This window comes from Canis lupus, chromosome 9 (genome assembly GCF_003254725.2).
Source record: "Canis lupus dingo isolate Sandy chromosome 9, ASM325472v2, whole genome shotgun sequence".
Lineage (NCBI taxonomy): Eukaryota > Metazoa > Chordata > Mammalia > Carnivora > Canidae > Canis > Canis lupus.
This window is the reverse complement of record NC_064251.1, coordinates 61,566,282-61,586,378: the sequence shown is the minus strand read 5'-3', so window position 1 is coordinate 61,586,378 and position 20,097 is coordinate 61,566,282. Positions and strand designations below refer to the sequence as shown.

Genomic DNA, 20,097 nt, shown 5'->3' with positions numbered 1-20,097 from the left:
TTTAGATGTATGGTATTTTTATTGTTTTTTTCTAAATATTTTAAATTTTCATTGTGTGTTTCTGTAGTCCATGAGTTATTTGAAAGTGCTTAAAATTTTTCAAGCATATGTGTTTTTGGAGTTAGCTTAATCCTACTGAGATCAGAGAATGTGTCCTATTATAATATTCTTTGATATTTATTGAAATTTGCTTTGTGGGTTAGAACATGGTCATTTTGTATAAAGGTCCAAGTGTGCTTGAGAAGAATGTGTATTCTTTTATTGCTGGGTACAGGATTGTATATGTGACCATTAGATTGAGTTGGCTAATTTTGTTGATCAAAGTTTCTATTTTTTTTTATTTGCTCAATTTATCAGTTATGAAGAAAGGTATTTTGGATGTCCTTGTATGCTTGTAGATTCATCAGTTTCTCCCTTTAATTCTGTTAATTTTTAGACTATGTAATGGGGTATATTTAAGCTCAAAATTGTAATATCTTTCTGGTGAATTGATTTCTACTGTCATTGTGAAATGGTCTTCATTTTTTCTAATAATGCATTTTGTCTTAAAATCTATTTTTAGTTACTAATATAATTGCATCGGCCTTCTTTTGTTTAATATTTGCCAGGGTTATAGTTTTCCATTCCTATACATTAAATTTTCTATAATCTCACGTTTTGGTAAATCTTCTTATGTATCGTATATGACTAGATTTAAAAAGTTCTTATTGATAATCTCTAACTCTCTTCTTGGTCTGTTTATATTTATTGTGATTATAGGCATTTGTATCTGTCAGTTTATTTTGTACTTTATCATAGTTTTTTAGTTCCTTTTTTTCCTCTCCTTTCCATTGAATTAATCCAATTTCTTGATTTCTCTTTTTTCATGCTTGCTGATTTGGAAGTTGCACATTTTATTTCTTATTGTCTTAGCAGTTACCCTTAATTTCTGTTTTTAACTTTTTATAGGAATTAAAAGCACCTATAGAAAAATGCAGCTATCATAAGAAACAGCTTGATAATTTTCACAAGCTGAAAACACTTGTATAATCAGCATTCAGATCAAAACCCAGAACATTCCCCAGCATGTCAAAAGTCCCCTTTATGCTCCCTTCTAGTAACTTCCCACCTTCTACTCCTTGTAAGTAACTATTATTCTGACTTCTAATGGCATGGATTAGTTTTGTACTGTGTATTCTTGTATCTGGCTTTTGTACTGCACACTCTGTATTCTGGTGTCTAACCTCTTTGCTCAATGTTATGTTTGTGAGAGTCATTTTCTTCTGTGTAGTTGTAGATCTTCTTTCTGATGGCTGTATACTATTTCATTCATATTATCCATTCTAATATTGTTGGGCATAACTTAAAATTTTTAACATGCATTCTTAGTTTAAGAAAGATCAAAAGTTGAAGATCTTGTTTCCATCGTTCCTAGCTCATGTTGTTGTTCTTGGAGAGTCTGCTGTTATTCTGAATTTTGATCCTTTATGGATCACTTGTCTTTTATCTCGGGCTATTTTCAGGATCTCTTTGTCCTTGCTTTTCTGCATTCGCAGGATGTCTAGGTATGAATTTACTTTTATTATCCTACTTGGAACCTGTATTTCTAAATCTGAAGATTCTCATCTTTCATCATTTCTGAAAATTTTAAGCCATCATTCTGTTAACTTAAGAGCAATAAGGTTTCAAGCACAGTGATGGTGCAAGCAAATACATATTTTTTTTAAAAATCACTCTGGTGCTTACTAGTTGGTATTTCGGGGAAAACATTCAAGTCACTTAAGTGCTTAGATTTCTCTAAGTGCTGTGGATTCAATTAAATGCTGTAGATTTCTCATCTCATCTCCCATACAAGGGGGACAATAATAAACTCTGTTTTTCTTACCTCTGAGAACTGCTCTGACTCTCTAATTAGAAGAATGTGTTTTAAATTGCATTGCAAATTATTATAATATGCTCTAGAGGGGCACCTGGGTGGCTCAGCGGTTGAACGTCTGCCTTTGGCTCAGGGCGTGATCCCAGAGTCCTGGGATTGAGTCCCACATCGGGCTTCCTGCATGGAGCCTACTTCTCCCTCTGCCTATGTCTCTGCCTCTTTCTCTCTGCGTCTCTCATGAATAAATAAATAAAATCTTAAAAAATATATATATACTCTAGAAATATCACAGGATCTGGCCCACTGTAGATGTTCAATGAAATTTGTTGTGAATAAATCTCAATAAATATTTGTCAAATAGGGATCCCTGGGTGGCGCAGCGGTTTGGCGCCTGCCTTTGGCCTGGGGCGCGATCCTGGAGACCCGGGATCGAATCCCACGTCGGGCTCCCTGCATGGAGCCTGCTTCTCCCTCTGCCTATGTCTCTGCCTCTCTGTCTCTCTCTGTGTGACTATCATGAATAAATAAATAAAATCTTTAAAAAAAAAATTTGTCAAATAGTTAACAAATGTAAGATAGTATTACTTAGTATTTTTACTTTTTTTTTTCCCCTTCACCTACTTTCCATGAAGAAAGGCAGGAATATTTGTATTACTCATGGGAGTGATCTATATATATAGAATGTATATGGAAAAAGAACTGGTGGCTTAGGCATAAAATCAAATTTTATTCAGCTGCCATTGCTATTGATTTTCTGAAATACAAACCATTGTTATTACCACTAGTGGTGTTTATTTTATTATTTTTTAAAGATTTTATTTATCTACTCATCAGAGAGCACGCGCGCGCACACACACGAGAAGGGGGGGCGGGCTGGCAGAGACACAGGCAGAGGGAGAAGCAGGCTCTATGCAGGGAGCCCGATGCGGGATTTGATCTCCGGACTCCAGGATCATGCCCTGGACCGGAGGCAGGTGCTAAACCGCTGAGCCACCCAGGGATTCCCCCACTAGTGGTGTTTAATATTTGTTAACTACTGTTGTTCTTTTTATCTGTCCTGGCTATCAGATACTTTGCATATCCTCCCTTAGTATTCATTTTAAAATGAATTAATATGTTTCCTGTGTCTCCAATTAGATTTTTCAGAGACAATCTAATGGAAAGTTCTTGGATTTAAAATTAGACAGATCTGGGACCAAATCTTGGCTTTACAATTCCAGGACCTTATGACATTAGGCAAATCACTTTACCTTTCTCATTTTCAGTTTATTTTTCTAAAAAATAAGGAATTCATTTATGGAGTGCCTGCCATATGGACAGTGCTCTTTTAGGTATTTGAATTACTTAATTTGTATCATAGCAACCTGGCAGTACAGATATTATCCCTGTTTCACAGGCAAGAAACCCGATACTCAGAAAAGTAGAGTAACTTGCCCAAAGTCATAAAACTGGTATTCATCATAGTCAGGATTTTCACCTGAAGTATTTCATTATAAAACCTGTGTCTTCACTAGTATCTCAGAAAGTGATTAGCACAGTTCTGGGGACCTAGTGAACAATAATTAAAGTTCTTTCTTAGGATACTGTTAATGTACAATTTTTTAGCACTTGGCATTTTTTCCCTGCACTTAGTAGGTACTTCTTCACTAATTGTTTATTATCTCTGTCTATGCTGCTGTTCTTTTATTCAATGATTGTTGACTTTCTAGCCAAAGGGAAAGGACAGTTCCAAACCAGAGTGAATCTTAATGCTGCCTTGGTTGAGGATATAATCAACTTGGAAGAGGTGGATGAAGAAATGAAGTCTGTGATGGAAGCACTCAAAGATAATTTCAATAAAACTATCAGTATAAGGACCTCACCAGGTTAGTGACTGAACCAAAGTTTTGGAGAGGGGCATAGTGGAAAGATCATGGCTTTGGCAGAGCTGGGTTTCAGTCCCAGTTTTGTTACTTACTTACTAACTGGTGACCATGGACAATTACTTTACTTTTCTGGTCCTCAGTTTCCTTGTCTAATTCCTACTTTATATCTTTGGGGTAGGTATTAAAATAAATACAGAATGGTTGGAGCACAGTGCCTGGCTCATAGTTAACAGTAATACCTGATTCATCCATTTAGCAAATATTTGTCTACTCTGAAGTAAGTATTATGCTGGTACACAGTAGTGAACAAAAAATAGGCATAGTCTTTGCTCTCATGGAATTGCACTCTCAGAAAATGGGAGTTTTATTATGGTTATGCTATATAAACATTTTTGGGTATTTAATCTCACAGTAACTGACATCTTTGGTCTGATTTTTCCGATTTATCCTATTTGGCCATTCTTATGGCTTTCTGGGAACCAAGTGGCTGCAAACCTATCCATCTGAGGCATATCTGTACCCCTGAGTTTGACCAGGAAGATTCCGTTTGGGTTAATAACTTCCTGAAAGTGGCTTTTCTAAGTGGGAAATGTCAGAACTGTCTAGGAGAACTGTTTGCAGATGTGATGGAAGAAGTGAGTTGTCAGCTAATGGTGCAGGCAGGCAGGAAAAATCCAATTGCTATTAAATTGGCCTTTTGGAAATTGTCATCATCCTAGAGTCAAGCCTGAGACCCCCTCTGAAGTTATCTCTGGGAGCTTGGGCTGCTCCCACTCACATCTTGGTTGGGATAGTTCCTAAGGAAACTAGAAAATATTTTGTGAACTTGTTCTTAAGAAAACCAAGTGAAAAATATACAGCTCCATTTATAAACACCAGGAGAAACATACTGAGTTCAGAGAGACGAGATCCTATGTGAAATCAGAAGACCATTCCGTCATTTGTCAAACTTTGGACTAGGGCATTTCTGCCTTTGCTGGCAGTAGAGCGTGCCATTCAATCTCTCCCAACTGTTTATTTTAAACTTGCTTATTATTTTAGGTATGAAACTGATAAAGTGCTTTGTCTCCCCTGTGCTTTCTGGCCTGTTAACATTCTGCAGCCGAAACCAGAGAGCAGTTTGAGAGGAGCTCAGGGAGAAATGTGATACTTAAAATTAGCCAGCAAGCTCCACTCTTGTTGAACTTAAAAAGATGATGGGCCTGGAAAGAGGTAGGGAGTGTAATTTGTTAAATGTTAACCTCTGAGAAAATGAGGGGCAGAAATGAGGCTGAGGGAGATTCTCGCTGGGGACAGATTGAGGGAAAAGGATTTGATGCATTATGTCGATATGTATTTAGGGAATGGGAACCACCACAATTGCATACTGAAAAGCCCACGTTGCAACTTCTGTGGCAAAGGATCTTATGGCAAATCAGGAAAGCTGAGCTAAGATCCATTTTCAAAAGGCCTCCCATTGGTATTTCCTCTTTGCCTCCTTCTCTTCAGGGTTATGTTTGTGTAACGTTCTCCGTAGAACTTGGGGCCATGAAGAGACTGGGTGAAACTGAACTTAGCCAGTCTTCTGCATGCCAAATTTTACATATCCTCTTTCATTACTATCCGAACCAGCAGGCACTTTTCCTTTCACACCTCCAGCTGTCTACCAGCAATTTCTATCTCTAAAGAAGTTGATTGCTCTTAATAGTTGTCTAAGGTATAGATTTATTCATGTGTTTGTTCTTACCCTTTTCCATTCATTTGTCCATCTACACACTTATGTATTCACCAAAATGTTATTGAGCACTTACACTGTGCTGATTAATAGGTGCTGTAGATACAGAAAGAAAAGACATTGTTCCTACCTTCCAAGAGCCTAGAGCCTAATGTGAAGGAATAGACAAGTAAACCAAGATGGACAAAACCATATAGCAAAGCAGAATGGTGAAGACCATGCCTTCAGAGTTGGCCAGACCTGGGTTGAATTTAGGCTCCGTTATGAAGAACTGTTGTGACCTTGGACAAGTTACCATTTGGTCCCTCGTTTCTTCATCCATAAAGTAGTGCAAATATTGCATAGTCATTGTGAGAATGAAAGCAAAGACATTATAGAAAGCATTTAGCACAATGTCTTCTCATAGGAAATATTCAGCAAATACTAATTATTATAGAAGGGTACATAGGGTCCTTGGGGGCTCATAAGGGCATTTGTAATGCAGCCTAGAGGTCAAATAAGGTTTCTGAGATTGGATGTTATTATATCTGAGTGTTAAAGAATGAGCAGGAGTTAACTGAGCAGAGAAGGGCATTCTCTCTCTCTCTCTCTCTTTTTTTTTTTTTAAATTTTATTTGTTTATTCATGAGAGAGGCAGAGACACAGACAGAGAGAGAAGCAGGCTCCCTGCAAGGAGCCCCATGTGGGACTTGATCCCCGGACCAGGATCATGCCCTGAGCTGAAGGCTGATGCCAACTGCTGAGCCACCCGGGTGTCCTGAGCATTCTCAGTAGAAAGAAAAATATATACTCAGAGTCCTGAGGCAAGAAAGAGAAGATTATATTAGAGAAATTGGAAGTAGAATAGTTTGGTTAAAACTGAGGACAAAAGTCAAGAAATAATTTAACATTTACTGGGCACTTGTATATGCCAAGATAGTTACAAATGCTTTCCAGAAACTCTTTCACTGAATCCTCATAACAACCTTATGAGAGAAGTACAATTTTTATGTTACATCTAGATATCAGGACACAGGTGCCAAAAGGTTGAGGGGATCTGCCCAGGGTCACACAATCAGGCAGGTGGCAGAGTTGGTACTTGAACCCAGATTATTGGTCTTCAGAATCATGGAGACTTATACCATTATATGTCCTGGACTCTTCCAGATTGAAGCCAGTGGTATCAATAACCTCCTGTCTTGCAATGACATTGAATCTGGTTGAATACTTCAAGTCAAATCTTTGGGCCATAGTAAAGTACTATGTTATTCTAACAACAGTTTGCTGGGACAACACCCAATTTGTCTAAAGGGACCCCTCTCTGCCTTTCTCTTTGTGTCTCTGAATAATCCATTTATGGTTGGCCATCCTGGTTGATGGTAAAGAAGTCCTAATTCTGTCAACATTTCAGAGCTCTTTCCAGTACATGACACTGCTGCTCCTGTGAAAGCCCCTTGAGCAGTTTTGTCACATTGATAAGGAGTCCCTGGATCTTAGCTGAATCTGAATTAGCTAGGGACTTGGGTGTGGGGCTGGTGGAATTCCTTCTGAATTCTCAGACTTTGTGACTTTGCTTCTAGGATCCCTTGACCGTATCACTGTGGTAACTGCTAATGGGAAGCTTGCTCTAAACCAGATTGGCCAGATTTCCATGAAGTCGCCACACCTGATTTTGGTGAATATGGCCAGCTTCCCAGAGGTGAGGTGGCTTTGCCCATAAAGGATTCTTCTTCATGGTCTCTTTTGGAATGGAGGAGGCTGGGTCAAGTCAAGAGGATGTATTCCCTCCAGTTTGGGATGAAACAAGAGAAGGCATGATAAAGAGAACTTAAGGATTTAAGGAAAGCTCTCTTCCTGTTTCTAAATTCCTTTGCAGTTAAACTCAAACACTAAAAGACCAGGCAAGTAATTTGAATACTGAAACAGTCTCCATCTAAGGAAAACAATAGTGGCGATGCAGTGATTGGCACTTAGCCAAATGGAAGGGACTGGGGTTAGTGGGAGAGCTTGCACCCTGTCTGAAGGGAGCAGCCTCTGCCCAGCTTCTACTGATCCTTGCCAGGCAGAAATGTACACCTGGTAATCAGTGTTATTTGATATTAAGGTTTTTGTTTCTAGAAGAAGTCAGTAACTCACATTTTATATAAGATCTTTGTTAGGGGCACCTGGGTGCCTCAGTCAGTTAAGCATCTGCCTTTGGATCAGGTCATGATCCCAGGGTCCTGGGGTTGAGCCCCACATTGAGGGGGTGGTCCCTGCTTGGTGGGGAGTCTGCTTCTCTCTCTCCCTCTGTCCCTCCCCCTGCTGTGCTTTTCTGTCTCTTGCTCATTCTCTCAAGTAAATAAAATCTTTAAAAAAAAAAGATCTTTGTTTAAATGTTGATAATTGATTCACTTTTTTTTTTTTGAAGACTATGAAACAAAACATATTAATGGGCCATATTTGGTCCATGGGCCCTCAGTTTGTGCCCTTTGCATTAACATGTAGAGCAGACCCTCAGGAATTCATATTCCTTTCTGGAATAATCATTGTAGAACTACACAGAGCACGGAGCTTCCAAGATGAAAGATGGTTTGCATTAGATCATTGCAACCTGGAGGCTATGATTTTAAGTCTAGTTGAGGAAGATAAATGGCTTTTTCCTTATTGGTTCAGTTGGAATTGACCAGATTGGAGGTCCTGGGGAATCTGGAACCTGGTCCCATCTCCCTTCAGGTGGCTGTTTGACCTCCATTTTCTTTTAAAGTATTTTATTTATTTATTTGAGAGAGAGAACGGGGGGGTGGGGGGGGGCAAAGAGAGAGGGAGAAGTAGACTCCCTGCTGAACAGGGAAGTCTGATGCAGGGCTCAACCCTAGGACTCCAGGATCATGACCTGAGCTGAAGGCAGATGCTTAACTGACTGAGCCACCCAGGCTCCCACCCGGCCCTGCTTTTTTTTTTTTTTTAAAGATTTTATTTGTTTATTCATGAGAGAGACGCAGAGAGAGAGAGGCAGAGACATAGGCAGAGGGAGAAGCAGGCTCCATGCAGGGAGCCCAATGTGGGACTCGATCCCGGGATCCCAGGGTCATGCCCTGGGCTGAAGTCGGCACTAAACCGCTGAGCCACCCAGGGATCCCTGATCTCCATTTTCTAATCTGTTAATATGCGGTGAAGGAATCTGAAGTACCTTTCTGTTCCAATGGTCTCTTTCAGTAGTTCTTTCCCAGAGACCAGAGTGAAACCTGTTGGATTAGACAGACAGGGTTAGAGGTATGAGTAAGGGAAAGCCGTTGATAAGAACAAACTGTTTCAAGTTCTCTAGGTAAGTTGGTGGGGACAGGTGACTTGAGGACCCTACTCTTCCGCCATCTTGCCCTGCCTCTGAGCAAACTGTTTCAGAGGGCTACTGTAGCTAATGTTGCAGGCATACTTTGCAGGGGGGGGGGGGGGGGGGGTGGGGGGGGTGCTGTTACCACTCCCCCATTCCATTTTCCATACCAGAGTGAACTTTCATAAATACATATTAGATTATGTCATTCCCATGTTTTAAATTTATCAGTGGCTTCATGTAATCTCTAAGAAAAAAATTATTGTGGCCTAGAAGGCTTTGCATTATGATATGACCCTTGCCTGTCTCTCATCTCTGTAGTTTTATGCCACTGTCGTCCCTGTACATTGCTCTTGGCCCACTGGCCTTTCAGTTCCTCAGACAACACACCATTTGTGTCCTCAGGGCCTTCGCACATGCCGTTTCCTTTGCATGGAACACTCTTGTGTGGCTAATTGCTACTAGTATTTTGGATCACAGCTTAAATGTCACTTTCTCAGGGAAGCCTTCCCTAATCTCAATCTAAATTATTTGTCCATGCTAACCTCTGTTATATAGCCCAGTTCATTTTCTTCATCACACTCATCATTAACAGTGAGGCATTTGTTTACATCTTTATCTTCCGTCTCACTTCCACTAGATTGTGAGCTTGGAATGTAGAAATCTTATCTAACTTGTTCACTGTGTCTGGCACCTATCACAGTGCCTGGCACATGGAAGCACTCAGTCAATTTTCCTCAAGTGGATGAATACTTGTCATTAGACTGATGGAAGGAGGGCATTCTTTCCTGGTGTAACTGAGAAGCAGAGAAATGGACAAAAAGAGAATCGTCAACTCTTTCCCTTCCTGGCTCCTTCTGAATGGCTGAGGCCTTCTGCCTTGTTCATCTGATCCCATAGGCACCAAGGGCCAATTTAGGGAATAGCCTCCTAATTACACAGCTTGAAGACCTCATCAGGCAGATTGCTTTTCAGAGCCAGCCACTTCTGTTATTAAATAGCAAATGGCATTCACAGAAGAAGCATCTGATTGGCCACCAGAGCATCTTATGAGGCAGGAGGAAGTATTAACAGCTTAATTTTTTCTTAGGAAGTTGGAGTATATCTTCATTTTTCAACCAAAGCATCTTTGCCATTTCTCTTAAGTTGAAATCCTGTGAATTTTGAAGGAAAAAAAAAACCAATAACCTTCATAATCATCTCAGTAGAGAGGTTCTTTACAAGGACAGAGTGAGGAAGTATGAGTTACATTGTCTTTTGAATTCCTTTATCTCATCTGGTGTATATATTAAACAAATAGCTCTAACTAAATATTTCCTTCCTCCAGTTTAGAAACTGTCCATTGAATAACCAGGTTCCTAGCTTCAAAATGCTGAGCTAATCCCCTCTGTGTTTATGTAATTCCTTTCTGTTTCACATGCAATTGGCTTTCTTTCCAAACCTGAGCATTTCTGTGTCATGCCATAGTGACACGATGCAGATTTACATGCATAATCTTTTCAAATGCATTGAAGACAGAAAACTGCATTGCATTTGTTTAACATGTGTCCTGCTTGATAAATGATACACACAGTTGCTGCCTTCCATAAACTTGCCTGCAGCTAGAGTTAATGATGGGAAAGGAAAGAAGGGAGTAAAAACCACAGCTTGATTTGAACAAGGCAAATGAGAAAAAAAAAAAAAATTGAACAGGCTCCTCTATTGCTCTTGTAGAAGGAAGAAAGCTAATGTGTATTGAGTGTCTACTGTGTTGCCAGGCATTACTTTCTCGTATTTTTGTTCAGTGATCGACATAGGTCCTCTCTAAGATGAAGCATTATTTATTCCATTTTATAGATGAGGCTTGGAGAAGTTAAATATCTTTCCATGTTCACACTGTTAGGATAGTCAAGATTTGAATTTTTTTTTTTTTTTTTTTAATTTATGATAGGCACACAGTGAGAGAGAGAGAGGCAGAGACACAGGCAGAGGGAGAAGCAGGCTCCATGCACCCGGAGCCCGACGTGGGATTCGATCCCGGGTCTCCAGGATCGCGCCCTGAGCCAAAGGCAGGCGCCAAACCGCTGCGCCACCCAGGGATCCCAGGATAGTCAAGATTTGAACACGGGTCTGTTTGACACTAAAGCCTGTGTTCCTTTCACTATTCCTACATTAACTCAGCAGTAACTTATTTTCTATGAGTTATTTAGTTCTATTTGAGGGGTTGGGAATTCATTGATGATTAAGACAGCCAGGATTAATACGCAACTGATAAATGGTTGAACACTGTATCTGAAACTAATGATGTACTGTTGTCTAATTGAATTTAAATAAAAAATTTTAAAAACAACCAGGGTTCCTGCCTTTACACATGATTTTTCACATGAGGGACTCATTGGGATATAGAAAATGGAAGGCCAGTAATTAAAATAGCCCTAGCAAAGTTGACTTGAACCCAGATTGTCAAAGTTCTTGTTCACCTATCTATGGAAGTTTTATCATCTTTCATCCTTTAATGTAGATTAGCTTAAGAATACCAATAGCAGACATTGTTAATGGATCACAGTACTCTTTATTGCCTGACCCGACCCTAGATGGAGCCTGTGAACTTTCTCCACACAGTACTCCAAGCAGCTACAACTAGTTGGTCAGTGCTACTGTTTAAGAACAGCTCATTTGCCCTGGGTCCTGGTCAGCATCCCATCAGTAAGGGGGTACAGGCTGGGATGGAAGTGCAGTAGAAATATGTGCCTTTTTGCACCATGAGTAGTTGAGAAGCCATGTTGGCAAATAACTGATTCCCTGAATTTCTATATCCTACTGTATCAAACAAAAATGTACATACTTAGATTTCCTCTTTTAATGGGTTTCTTGGCAAATGAAACCTCTGATTCACAATTTTTCTTTCACATATGAAAGGACACAGAAAAAGTATAAAATAAACTTTGGAGGGGGGATATACATGAAGTAAAAATGAGGAGTTGGGTTTTTCTAACAGATCTGAGCCAGTTCATTAATCTACTTATTCAACATACTTTTACTGAGCATTACCATGTACCTGGCACTGTAATTGTACTGGGAAGATGTACGTATTGAGGCAGCTTCAAAACAGCAGTGGGTGTTCCCATGTCTAGGGGAGAAGGTTGTATGGGAAGACTGGGTGGACCAGATGACCATAGGCAGTTGGTGGCAGTGGGATGTGACAGGTGAGTTCTCCATGGGAAGCTTCAGAAGAGGGGGACTCAGAGACTTGAGATCAGGCTACTTCTTCAAAGTAGAGATTCTCCCTTTATTGCTAACTTTAGAAATGGAGGAGAAATTTTTTTCTTTATCCAGCTCTTTTATTTACCTTGACCATTGCCTTTATACACCAGGCCAATTCCAAATTATTTTTGGCTACTTTATTTATTCATTTATTTTTAAGATTTAATTTTTAATCTCTGCACCCAATGTGGGGCTCAGATTTACAACCCCAAGATAAGAGTCACATGCTCCACCAACTGAGCCAGCCAGGCTCCCCTATTTTTGGCTATTTAAAATAAAAAAAAAATCAGATTCTCCATGCCTCAATTACTGAATACATTGAGCTAACAGATCTGGAAGAAAATTCGAAATAATGTCATTGGGTGGAGAGTTGAGGTGCCAGGAGTCTCCTCCTAACTTTGCCAGTAACTGGAAGTGTGTGGATGAGGTCCTCCCCACCATTGCTCTTGGCTGTCAGGGAAGATGGTATATGTGTGCAGGGTCCCTATATACATATGGAAGGGACTGTACCTGGTTATGTCAGAGATTACTTCCAGCTTCAATGGTCTGTCATTAGAGGTACCATTTTAAGAATTTACTATTTTAAGCAGTGGTCAGTCACACTGTTATATTCTGTGTACAGTCTCTCAAAGGAATGATTCATCTGCATGTGGACTTCCAATTTATCTTTTTGATCTTATGGTAACACTGTATGTCCCTGTAGAATTAAAGTCATGTTAGGATGAAATGGATAAACTTTGTAGGCACACCCTCAAAAATCAAAATCAAACCTAGAAAAGTAGAATAGGTATGCAGTAAACCCCATTCATTAAACCGCAAAGTCTAGGGAGGAGCTTAAGGCCAAGAACTGGCCCTGTGAATCCAAGTGAAGTAGATTGGCTTTGGTCACACCTAAAATTCTTTGCAAATGTCAGAGGCCTTTTTTTATGAATTCCACATTGTCATGCCAATGAAAGTATCTTTCTTCCACACTACTTTATCTTTTAGGATTTCATAGCAGGGATGCCTGGGTGGCTCAGCGGTTGAGCTCAGGGCCTGAATCCCGGGGTCCTGGGATCGAGTCCCATATTGGGCTCCCTATGGGGAGCCTGCTTCTCCCTCAGCCTATGTCTCTGCCTCTCTCTCTGTGTGTCTCTCATGAATAATCTTTAAAAAAAAAAAAAAGGGATTTCATAGCAGGTGTAGTTCTAATGTTGCTTGAGGTGAGATGACCCACATGTTGAGAAACCAATGTACCATTGTGCCACCTAGTTCAGTAGAGAGCAAGACTACTCAGAGAAGAGCCTGAAGGATGTCAGATTGGACAGCAGCGCATCAGCTGAGTGATGATATCAACCTAGCCATGTTTGGAGGATTTGTATATTCTTACCTTTATATAGGGAGTTTATATGATAAGGCCCCTTGCCTGGGTGTCACTGTGTGTGGGGCACAGAGCAGGTTGCATTGTTCATGTTATCTCATTTAATCCTCTGTGAGGTCGCAGTACCGCGTGGTCTCAGATTATAACATGGAGACTCAGAGAGGTCACGACTGTTGCCCAGGGTCACATGGTTAGGGGAGCTAGGACGTGGACTGAGATATATCTGACTCCAGAGCCCATACTGCCTTTCCTAGAGCACATACCCAGCAGAGACTCATTGCTCATTCCAAAACATGAGTGAGGTTGGTGTGAGTATAGATGCGAATGAGTTAAATTTATTTACTCATTCCAAATCGGCACTGGTATATTTTGAGTGTAAAATGTCAACTGGAATTTTTAATGTATAAAATCTTTCATCTGTCTTTACACCAATCTTTGCACAGACCAGCCCCCCTCCCTTGAGGATTTATTGTGGTTTTGATCTGTGTTGCCTCAAACCATTGAAATCTTTTCAAAGAAGCAGAGCTGTTTTCTTTTTATTTTTTCCTTCTCTTTGCTTTTCTTCCCTCCCGCAATATACTGGTACCAGGAGTGGACATAGTTTGCTATTCAGCTTGATCAAAGCACTCTACACCAATGTAACTTCCTGATCTTACTGGTAACAGAACTAAATGTTTCCATGTTCTGCCAAGATGGGTTGCCAGTTATCGACAGAGGGCTTGCATCTGGTAATAATTATTTACTAATTCTGTTTACCTTTTGATCTGGTTTTCAGTGTACAGCTGCAGCTATCAAGGCTATAAGAGAAAGTGGAATGAATCTAAACCCAGAAGTGGAAGGGACACTAATTCGGGTACCCATCCCCAAGTAAGTTTGGTTAAAATTCACATATTTTGACGGAATGGGGCATTTGTCCCTGGAAGGACATAAATACATCAAGACTGTTAGACTGGTAGTATACCTTACCTGTACTCTCGTCTTGGCAAACTCCAACATCTTTTGAGATCCAGTTTACTGATTCAGAAATATTTATTGATTGCCTACTAGGGGCTGGAGATGCAGCAGTAGACCTGACAAAGTTCTTGTCTGAGTGTGTGTACATTCTGTTTGAGAAGGTAGGACACATAAATAATAAAGTCATTCACGTAATGAAATACTGCGAGGAAAGAAAAGATGGTGGGACACAGTAGAGTGCCTTGATGAGGGTGATGGTGGAAGGACAACTTCAGCCTGGGAGGACTCTTTAAGGAGGTAACATTTTTGCTGAGCTAAATGGTGGGGAAGAGCTTTTCAGGCAGAGTGAACAGCCAGCACAAAGGCCACAAATCAGAAAAGACCTTGACACTTGTGATCTCCAACTCATGCTCCTCAGAGAGTTACTTTTTACTTTGGTCCTTGCTTGTTGAAACTTTTAGGCATTAGAACAGAATATTGTTAATTATGTAAATAGAACTTAGGGTTTTGAGTGAATAAAAATGTATGTTTTGGTTTTTTTTTTTTTTTAATTAAAAAGGAAAAGAAACACTCCAAGGTCTTTAATAACAAGACCTTGGCATGTTTGAGAACAAGAAAGCCAGAGTGTCTGAAACTTAGGGAGGGCGGGAGAGAGAACGGTGGGAAAGGCTTTTCAGGCTGCGGTTAGGAGTGTGGGCTTTCCTCTCATTGAAATGGAAAGCCACTGGAGGGGTTTAAACGGAGTGTTCTGATCAATGTTGACTTTTTGGGGGTCTCTCTGGCTGTGAATTAACAAATGGAATGTGGAGGGACAGAGTAGTCACAGAGAATAGCCAGGAGTCAGCTGTGATGGTCCAGGTGAAGAAGGAATCTTTGCAGATTCCACAGCATATAGAAGTAGTTTCCCCTTCTGTCACCTCATAGCATTATTATCTTTAAGTCCCTCTTCCTGCACAGTGTGCCTCACAGACAGCAGGTCCCAAATCAGCATTGAATTAACTTATTTAGTCATTCAACACATATTTAATAAGTACTAACTACATGCCAGACACTTTCCTGGTGGCTTGATACAACAGTAAACAAAATAAACAACAAAAGGCTGCTGTCCTCCTGGGCTTACTTTCTAGTTGAGTAGGCACAGTAAACAAAGACAAATACATGATGAGATGTCAAGTGATGATAAGGACTATGGAAAAGAAGAAGTGGGGTGAAGGGATAGGGAATTAGCGGGAGTTTATTGTAGATAGGAAGGTTCAGAAAGGAAGTGACTGTTTTTTTTAAAGACTTATTTGAGAGAGAGGGAGAGAAAGAGAGCACACATGAGTAGAGGGAGGGGCAAAGGGAGAGGGAGAGAGAGAATCTCAAGCAGACTCCGTGCTGAGTGTGGAGCATGAAGCCTGAATGGGGCTTGATTTCACAAACCTGAGATCATGACCTGAGCTGAGATCAAGAGTCATTTGCTTAGCTGACTGAGCTACCCACATGCCCTAAAAGGGAGTGACATTTGAGCAGAGACCTAAGTGAAATGAATGAATGAAGCCTCAAGTAACTAGAAGGGAAATAGAGTCTTTTCCCTAAAAAAGACTAAACACTATCCTGTATTTATATATGTTTACCTCACTTCTCACATAATCCCTGTGATGTATGTTTATTGCTGGTATGGAAATTTAGACTCAAAGAGGTAAAATAATATCTCAGATCACTCAGCTTATGCTAAAGCTGGGACCTAAGGCCAGGTTTAGTTGATTCTAAAGCCTCATGATATACCATGCTAGCAATAAGAATTAATTTCTAACACTGAAAGTCCAGGAACTTTCCCCACTGAACTTTTGTTCCCCACTTTATGGCTAGAAATCGCCTGTCTTATTCCATCATTCTTTGTATTCTGTAAATCAGAATTAATGCTGTGCTTTGAAATCATATGGATTGGGAGCAGTAGAACCTAGTGTTTAAGAACCAAGTAGACTTAGGTTCAAGTCTAGTACTTGTTTGCTTGGTTAGTTCATTAATTTGCTCAGCAACTTTTTACAAATATACCATGTGTCAGGCTCTGTGTCAGGGGCTGGGGATATACAAACCTAATGTTTGTCTTCGTGGAGCTCACAGGCTGTGTCCAGTCCCCTTTTTATACCATCTGCAGTTTATCTGTGGAATTTACTATTACCCACACTTTACAGATGAAAACTTTGAAATTCAAAGAAATTAAGGGACTTGCCCAAGATCACATGGCCAGTAATGGGCAGTCATCCTTCTCAGTTTTTCTTACTAGACTACATACTTGTTCTGCTGCACTGCTTTATAGATGGGTCATAATGACTGTGGAAAGTGTATTCATGGACATCAGATGTTAAGACTTGCAAGTGGAATGGATAGCAGTCAGCAGGTTTGCTTTTAGTACTTGCCTTTTTGTCTGTGAAATCTTGGAAGAGCCACCTAACCTCCACGAGCCTCAGCTTCCTTGTATACCAGATGAAGAGATTGGTCTCCGTGGCCTGCCAGATCCTTCTGGAACTTGAAAAGTCTGTGGATGCTATGGATTTATGCTGCTAAAGGCTCATTGCTGCCTTGGGTTCTTCCGAGAGTGGCCTGGTTGTGTATCCTATTCTTCTTGCAAAGATCCAGTTGACATAATGTGCTCCTCTGCAACTTGAGAGGAGTTAGTGAATGTACACTGTATGTAAGTTTGAAGGATCAGTGAGTTTTATTTAAATTCCCAAAGACTTGGGGATCTGTTACATTCTATTTTACATTATTTTATGTTAGTTAATGGGAGTAATCTAAGAGAAAGTTGACAGACCAAAACCGTCTGCTCCTGCAAATCTCATTTTTTATATACTTACTTCCCTTTGACAAGGTGGTAAGGTCATGAGGCCCCTTACTGAATTATAAATTTGGTAGTTTTCCAGATAAAAAATGAATGATCTGTTCTTCATTATGGAGGCTGTGTCATACGAGAGGATAAAGGTTGATTTAGACATAGAGGACCAAGGTTTTTATTTGGTTTTGGCAGTAACTCCCATATGACTGACTGTGCACGTCACCCTAGCAGCCTGAGGCCTTCTAGTTCCTCACTTGTAAAATAAGTGAAATAATACATAATGATATATAGAGATTTGGTGGGATTAGTAGAGAAAATAGATTAAGTTGTATGATCTCCTTAGAGGAAAGAAACTATATAAGGTACTGATATTATTTCAGTAAACTTAATTTTCTCGATATACATAATTATAGTTTAGGAAGAAGGAAGGAATTATAGTTTAGGAACGAGGAAGGGAACTGATATGAGTACAGACTATGTCCCAGGACCTGTTAGGGGCTTGACATAGACGGGGAAAGTGGGAAAGTATTATGGTTAAATTTCTGCCTTGGTACCACAGAAGCATGCAGTTGAGTTCATCCTGTCCTGCTTTTTAGCTGTGTGCTGATGGCAACTGTCCCCACCTCTCTGAGTCTCAGGGAGGTCATCTGTAAAACATTTACAGGATCTGCCTTCTGAGATTATTGGGAGGTTTCAGTGAGATAGTGTACACAAAGATTTTGATGCTTAGCCAATATCCAGTGAATGCTAGCAAATGTTTCTCCATTCTCTTTCATAAATAGGCAGGAACACTGTTCCCTTCTAAGGATGAAGACACTGAGATCCCGAGAAGTGGGGCCTAGTTCCGGGTCAGATAGCTGGTAATTGGCAAAGCTGTGAGGGGGAAAATAATATGCTAAACCTTCTGTTAGGAGGCTAGGAGGTGTGAGGGAACCGGAAACATACATTCCTAGGATTAGTTTCTGTTTATAAAATGTTAAGTTTAGGGGCATCTGGGTGGCTCAGTGGTTAAGCATCTGCCTTTGGCTCAGGGCGTGATCCCACAGTCCCCGGATCAAGTCCCATGTCAGGCTCCCTGCGGGGAGCCTGCTTCTCCCTCTGCCTATTTCTCTGCCTCTCTCTCTGTGTGTCTTGTGAATAAATAAAAACTTAAAAAAAAAAAAAAAGTAAAATTTCAAGTTTAGTTCTAGAAAAGTTTGCCTTTCCTTATTGATCTTGATTCTTCCTCTGCCTAATGATCAGTCTGCAAGGTTTCTGGCCTTAATTCTGGCTGCCCAGAGCTAAGTTTTATTTGCAGTTGCAGCAGATCTCAGCTAGTACCTCATCCTCATTATAATCCTCTGATTCTTATATTCTTATTTAAATGAGTCTACTGAGTATGTGACTCTTACTAGATCTTTAAGTAGGGGGAAGATAAATCCTAAATCCACAACGGGCCTGACTGGGAGCCTTTCCCAGTCTTTCCCAGCCTCCGGGAATACAGTCCCGTGTAGCTATGCACAGGTTCTCCTCGTGACTGGCCTCAGGACAGGTACCACTGAGCCTCAGAGGCTGGGTTCTGTCTGTACTCACAGGCAGTGTGTACAGCTATTGTTTTCTCCTCTGGCCAGTGTTCTTTCATTTAGAGAAGTCAGCCTACTGGATAGAGTCTTTGAACATTCCTGTTAATGTGTCAGATCCAGTGAAATAATTCCTTCTGCTTTTCTTACCTGTTTATGTAATCACATTGTGGTACTGTTTATTAACCACCTGCTCTGCAGGTGTGGTGCCTGAGGGTGCTGTGCTGAATGCCTTATAGTTTTTCCCCAAATTCTCACAACACTCTGATGAGGTCAGGAGACGATTCTAATGCCTGTTTGGTGAGGCACCTGAAACTCATGGAAATGAACGCTGGTCGTCATAAAGCTAAGTGGCAGAAGCCACATTAGAACAAAGGTCTTCACTCTTTTACTTCACTAAGTAAAGTGGTCAGGGACCCTGAAAAGTTTTGAGCAGGAGATCCTTTTCACCAGGCCAGATTTCCACCCCGACCCTGTTCGTGTCCCGAAACACACACACAAACACACCCTCCCTTGCTCATTGTCTTACCAAATTGCTGTGAGAAAACCACAGATAGTAGAATAAGCTACTTGTTGGAGAGCACGGACCTCATATCTGCCTTTAAAAAAACCTGTAAGGAATCATGAATTCACTGAAGAAATAAAAGTACGTGTGATTGACTCACTCCCTGCTGAGGTTGCATTCTGTCTTGATTGTTCTCCTTTTTTGTTATTTTTCATCAATGTCCGCATTGATTTTATTTTAAGTAGAATTAAAGAAAAAATTAAAATACCTCCATCCTGTTCTCCATGGGGAACCACTCTGAGCACCTTGATTTTCCAGACTTTTTTCTATGCAGATTCAAACATGTGTTTCTGTCTCCTCCATTTTTCTCGTAATGATAAGGGATTAAATTACACATACTGTTCTGCACTTGTTTTTTAACTTAACAATGTGTCATTACTCTCTGATGAGAATTCTTCCACTCTCTTCTTAAAGGACACCTAGCAGCTGCATTTTACACACAATATTAACTAGTTCCCAGTTGAAAATGTTGGTTGTTGAAAGTTTTTCTCTTTCATTAACGGTGTCATAAGGATCTTCAAGGTTTGCTTCCGGTTCTACCTGGAGTAGGAAGTGGTAGGGCAGGGAGAATGTACCTAGGAAACAAGGGAACAGGGAAGCTTTAGTGCAGCTCTTGCTGCTTGATGGTTTCGTGCTTGTTTGCAGCAGTGTGCCGTGTATTGCTGAGCTTCTTAGCATGTGGACATTTCAGGGCAAGACAGCCATCTGTAGCTCACCCAAATGACCCCTCCAGAGCTCCTCAGATCCAGACTCCTTTACTCAGTCTATTGATTTAAATGTTACATTCATCCCAAAACACCCTCATAGAAACTTCCAGAATAATGTTTGACCAAATATCTGGGCACCCTGTGGCCTAGTTAAGTTGACACATA

At 40.5% G+C, this 20,097-nt stretch overlaps 1 protein-coding gene across 5 annotated transcripts in view; it reads left to right on the top strand.

Annotated features, from left to right (window-relative positions):
• MRRF (mitochondrial ribosome recycling factor) overlaps positions 1-20,097 on the top strand; it is a 57,670-nt gene that overhangs the window by 11,541 nt on the left and 26,032 nt on the right. For 3 of the 5 annotated variants that reach the window (XM_025475034.3, XM_049114482.1, XM_049114481.1), the window contains exons 4-6: positions 3,565-3,720; positions 6,994-7,112; positions 14,105-14,196. In XM_025475034.3, coding sequence (XP_025330819.1) covers positions 3,565-3,720; positions 6,994-7,112; positions 14,105-14,196 — 367 coding nt within the window. The remainder of the gene's footprint in view (positions 1-3,564; positions 3,721-6,993; positions 7,113-14,104; positions 14,197-20,097) is intronic. The other 2 variants (XM_049114484.1, XM_049114483.1) reach the window with 1 other exon arrangement.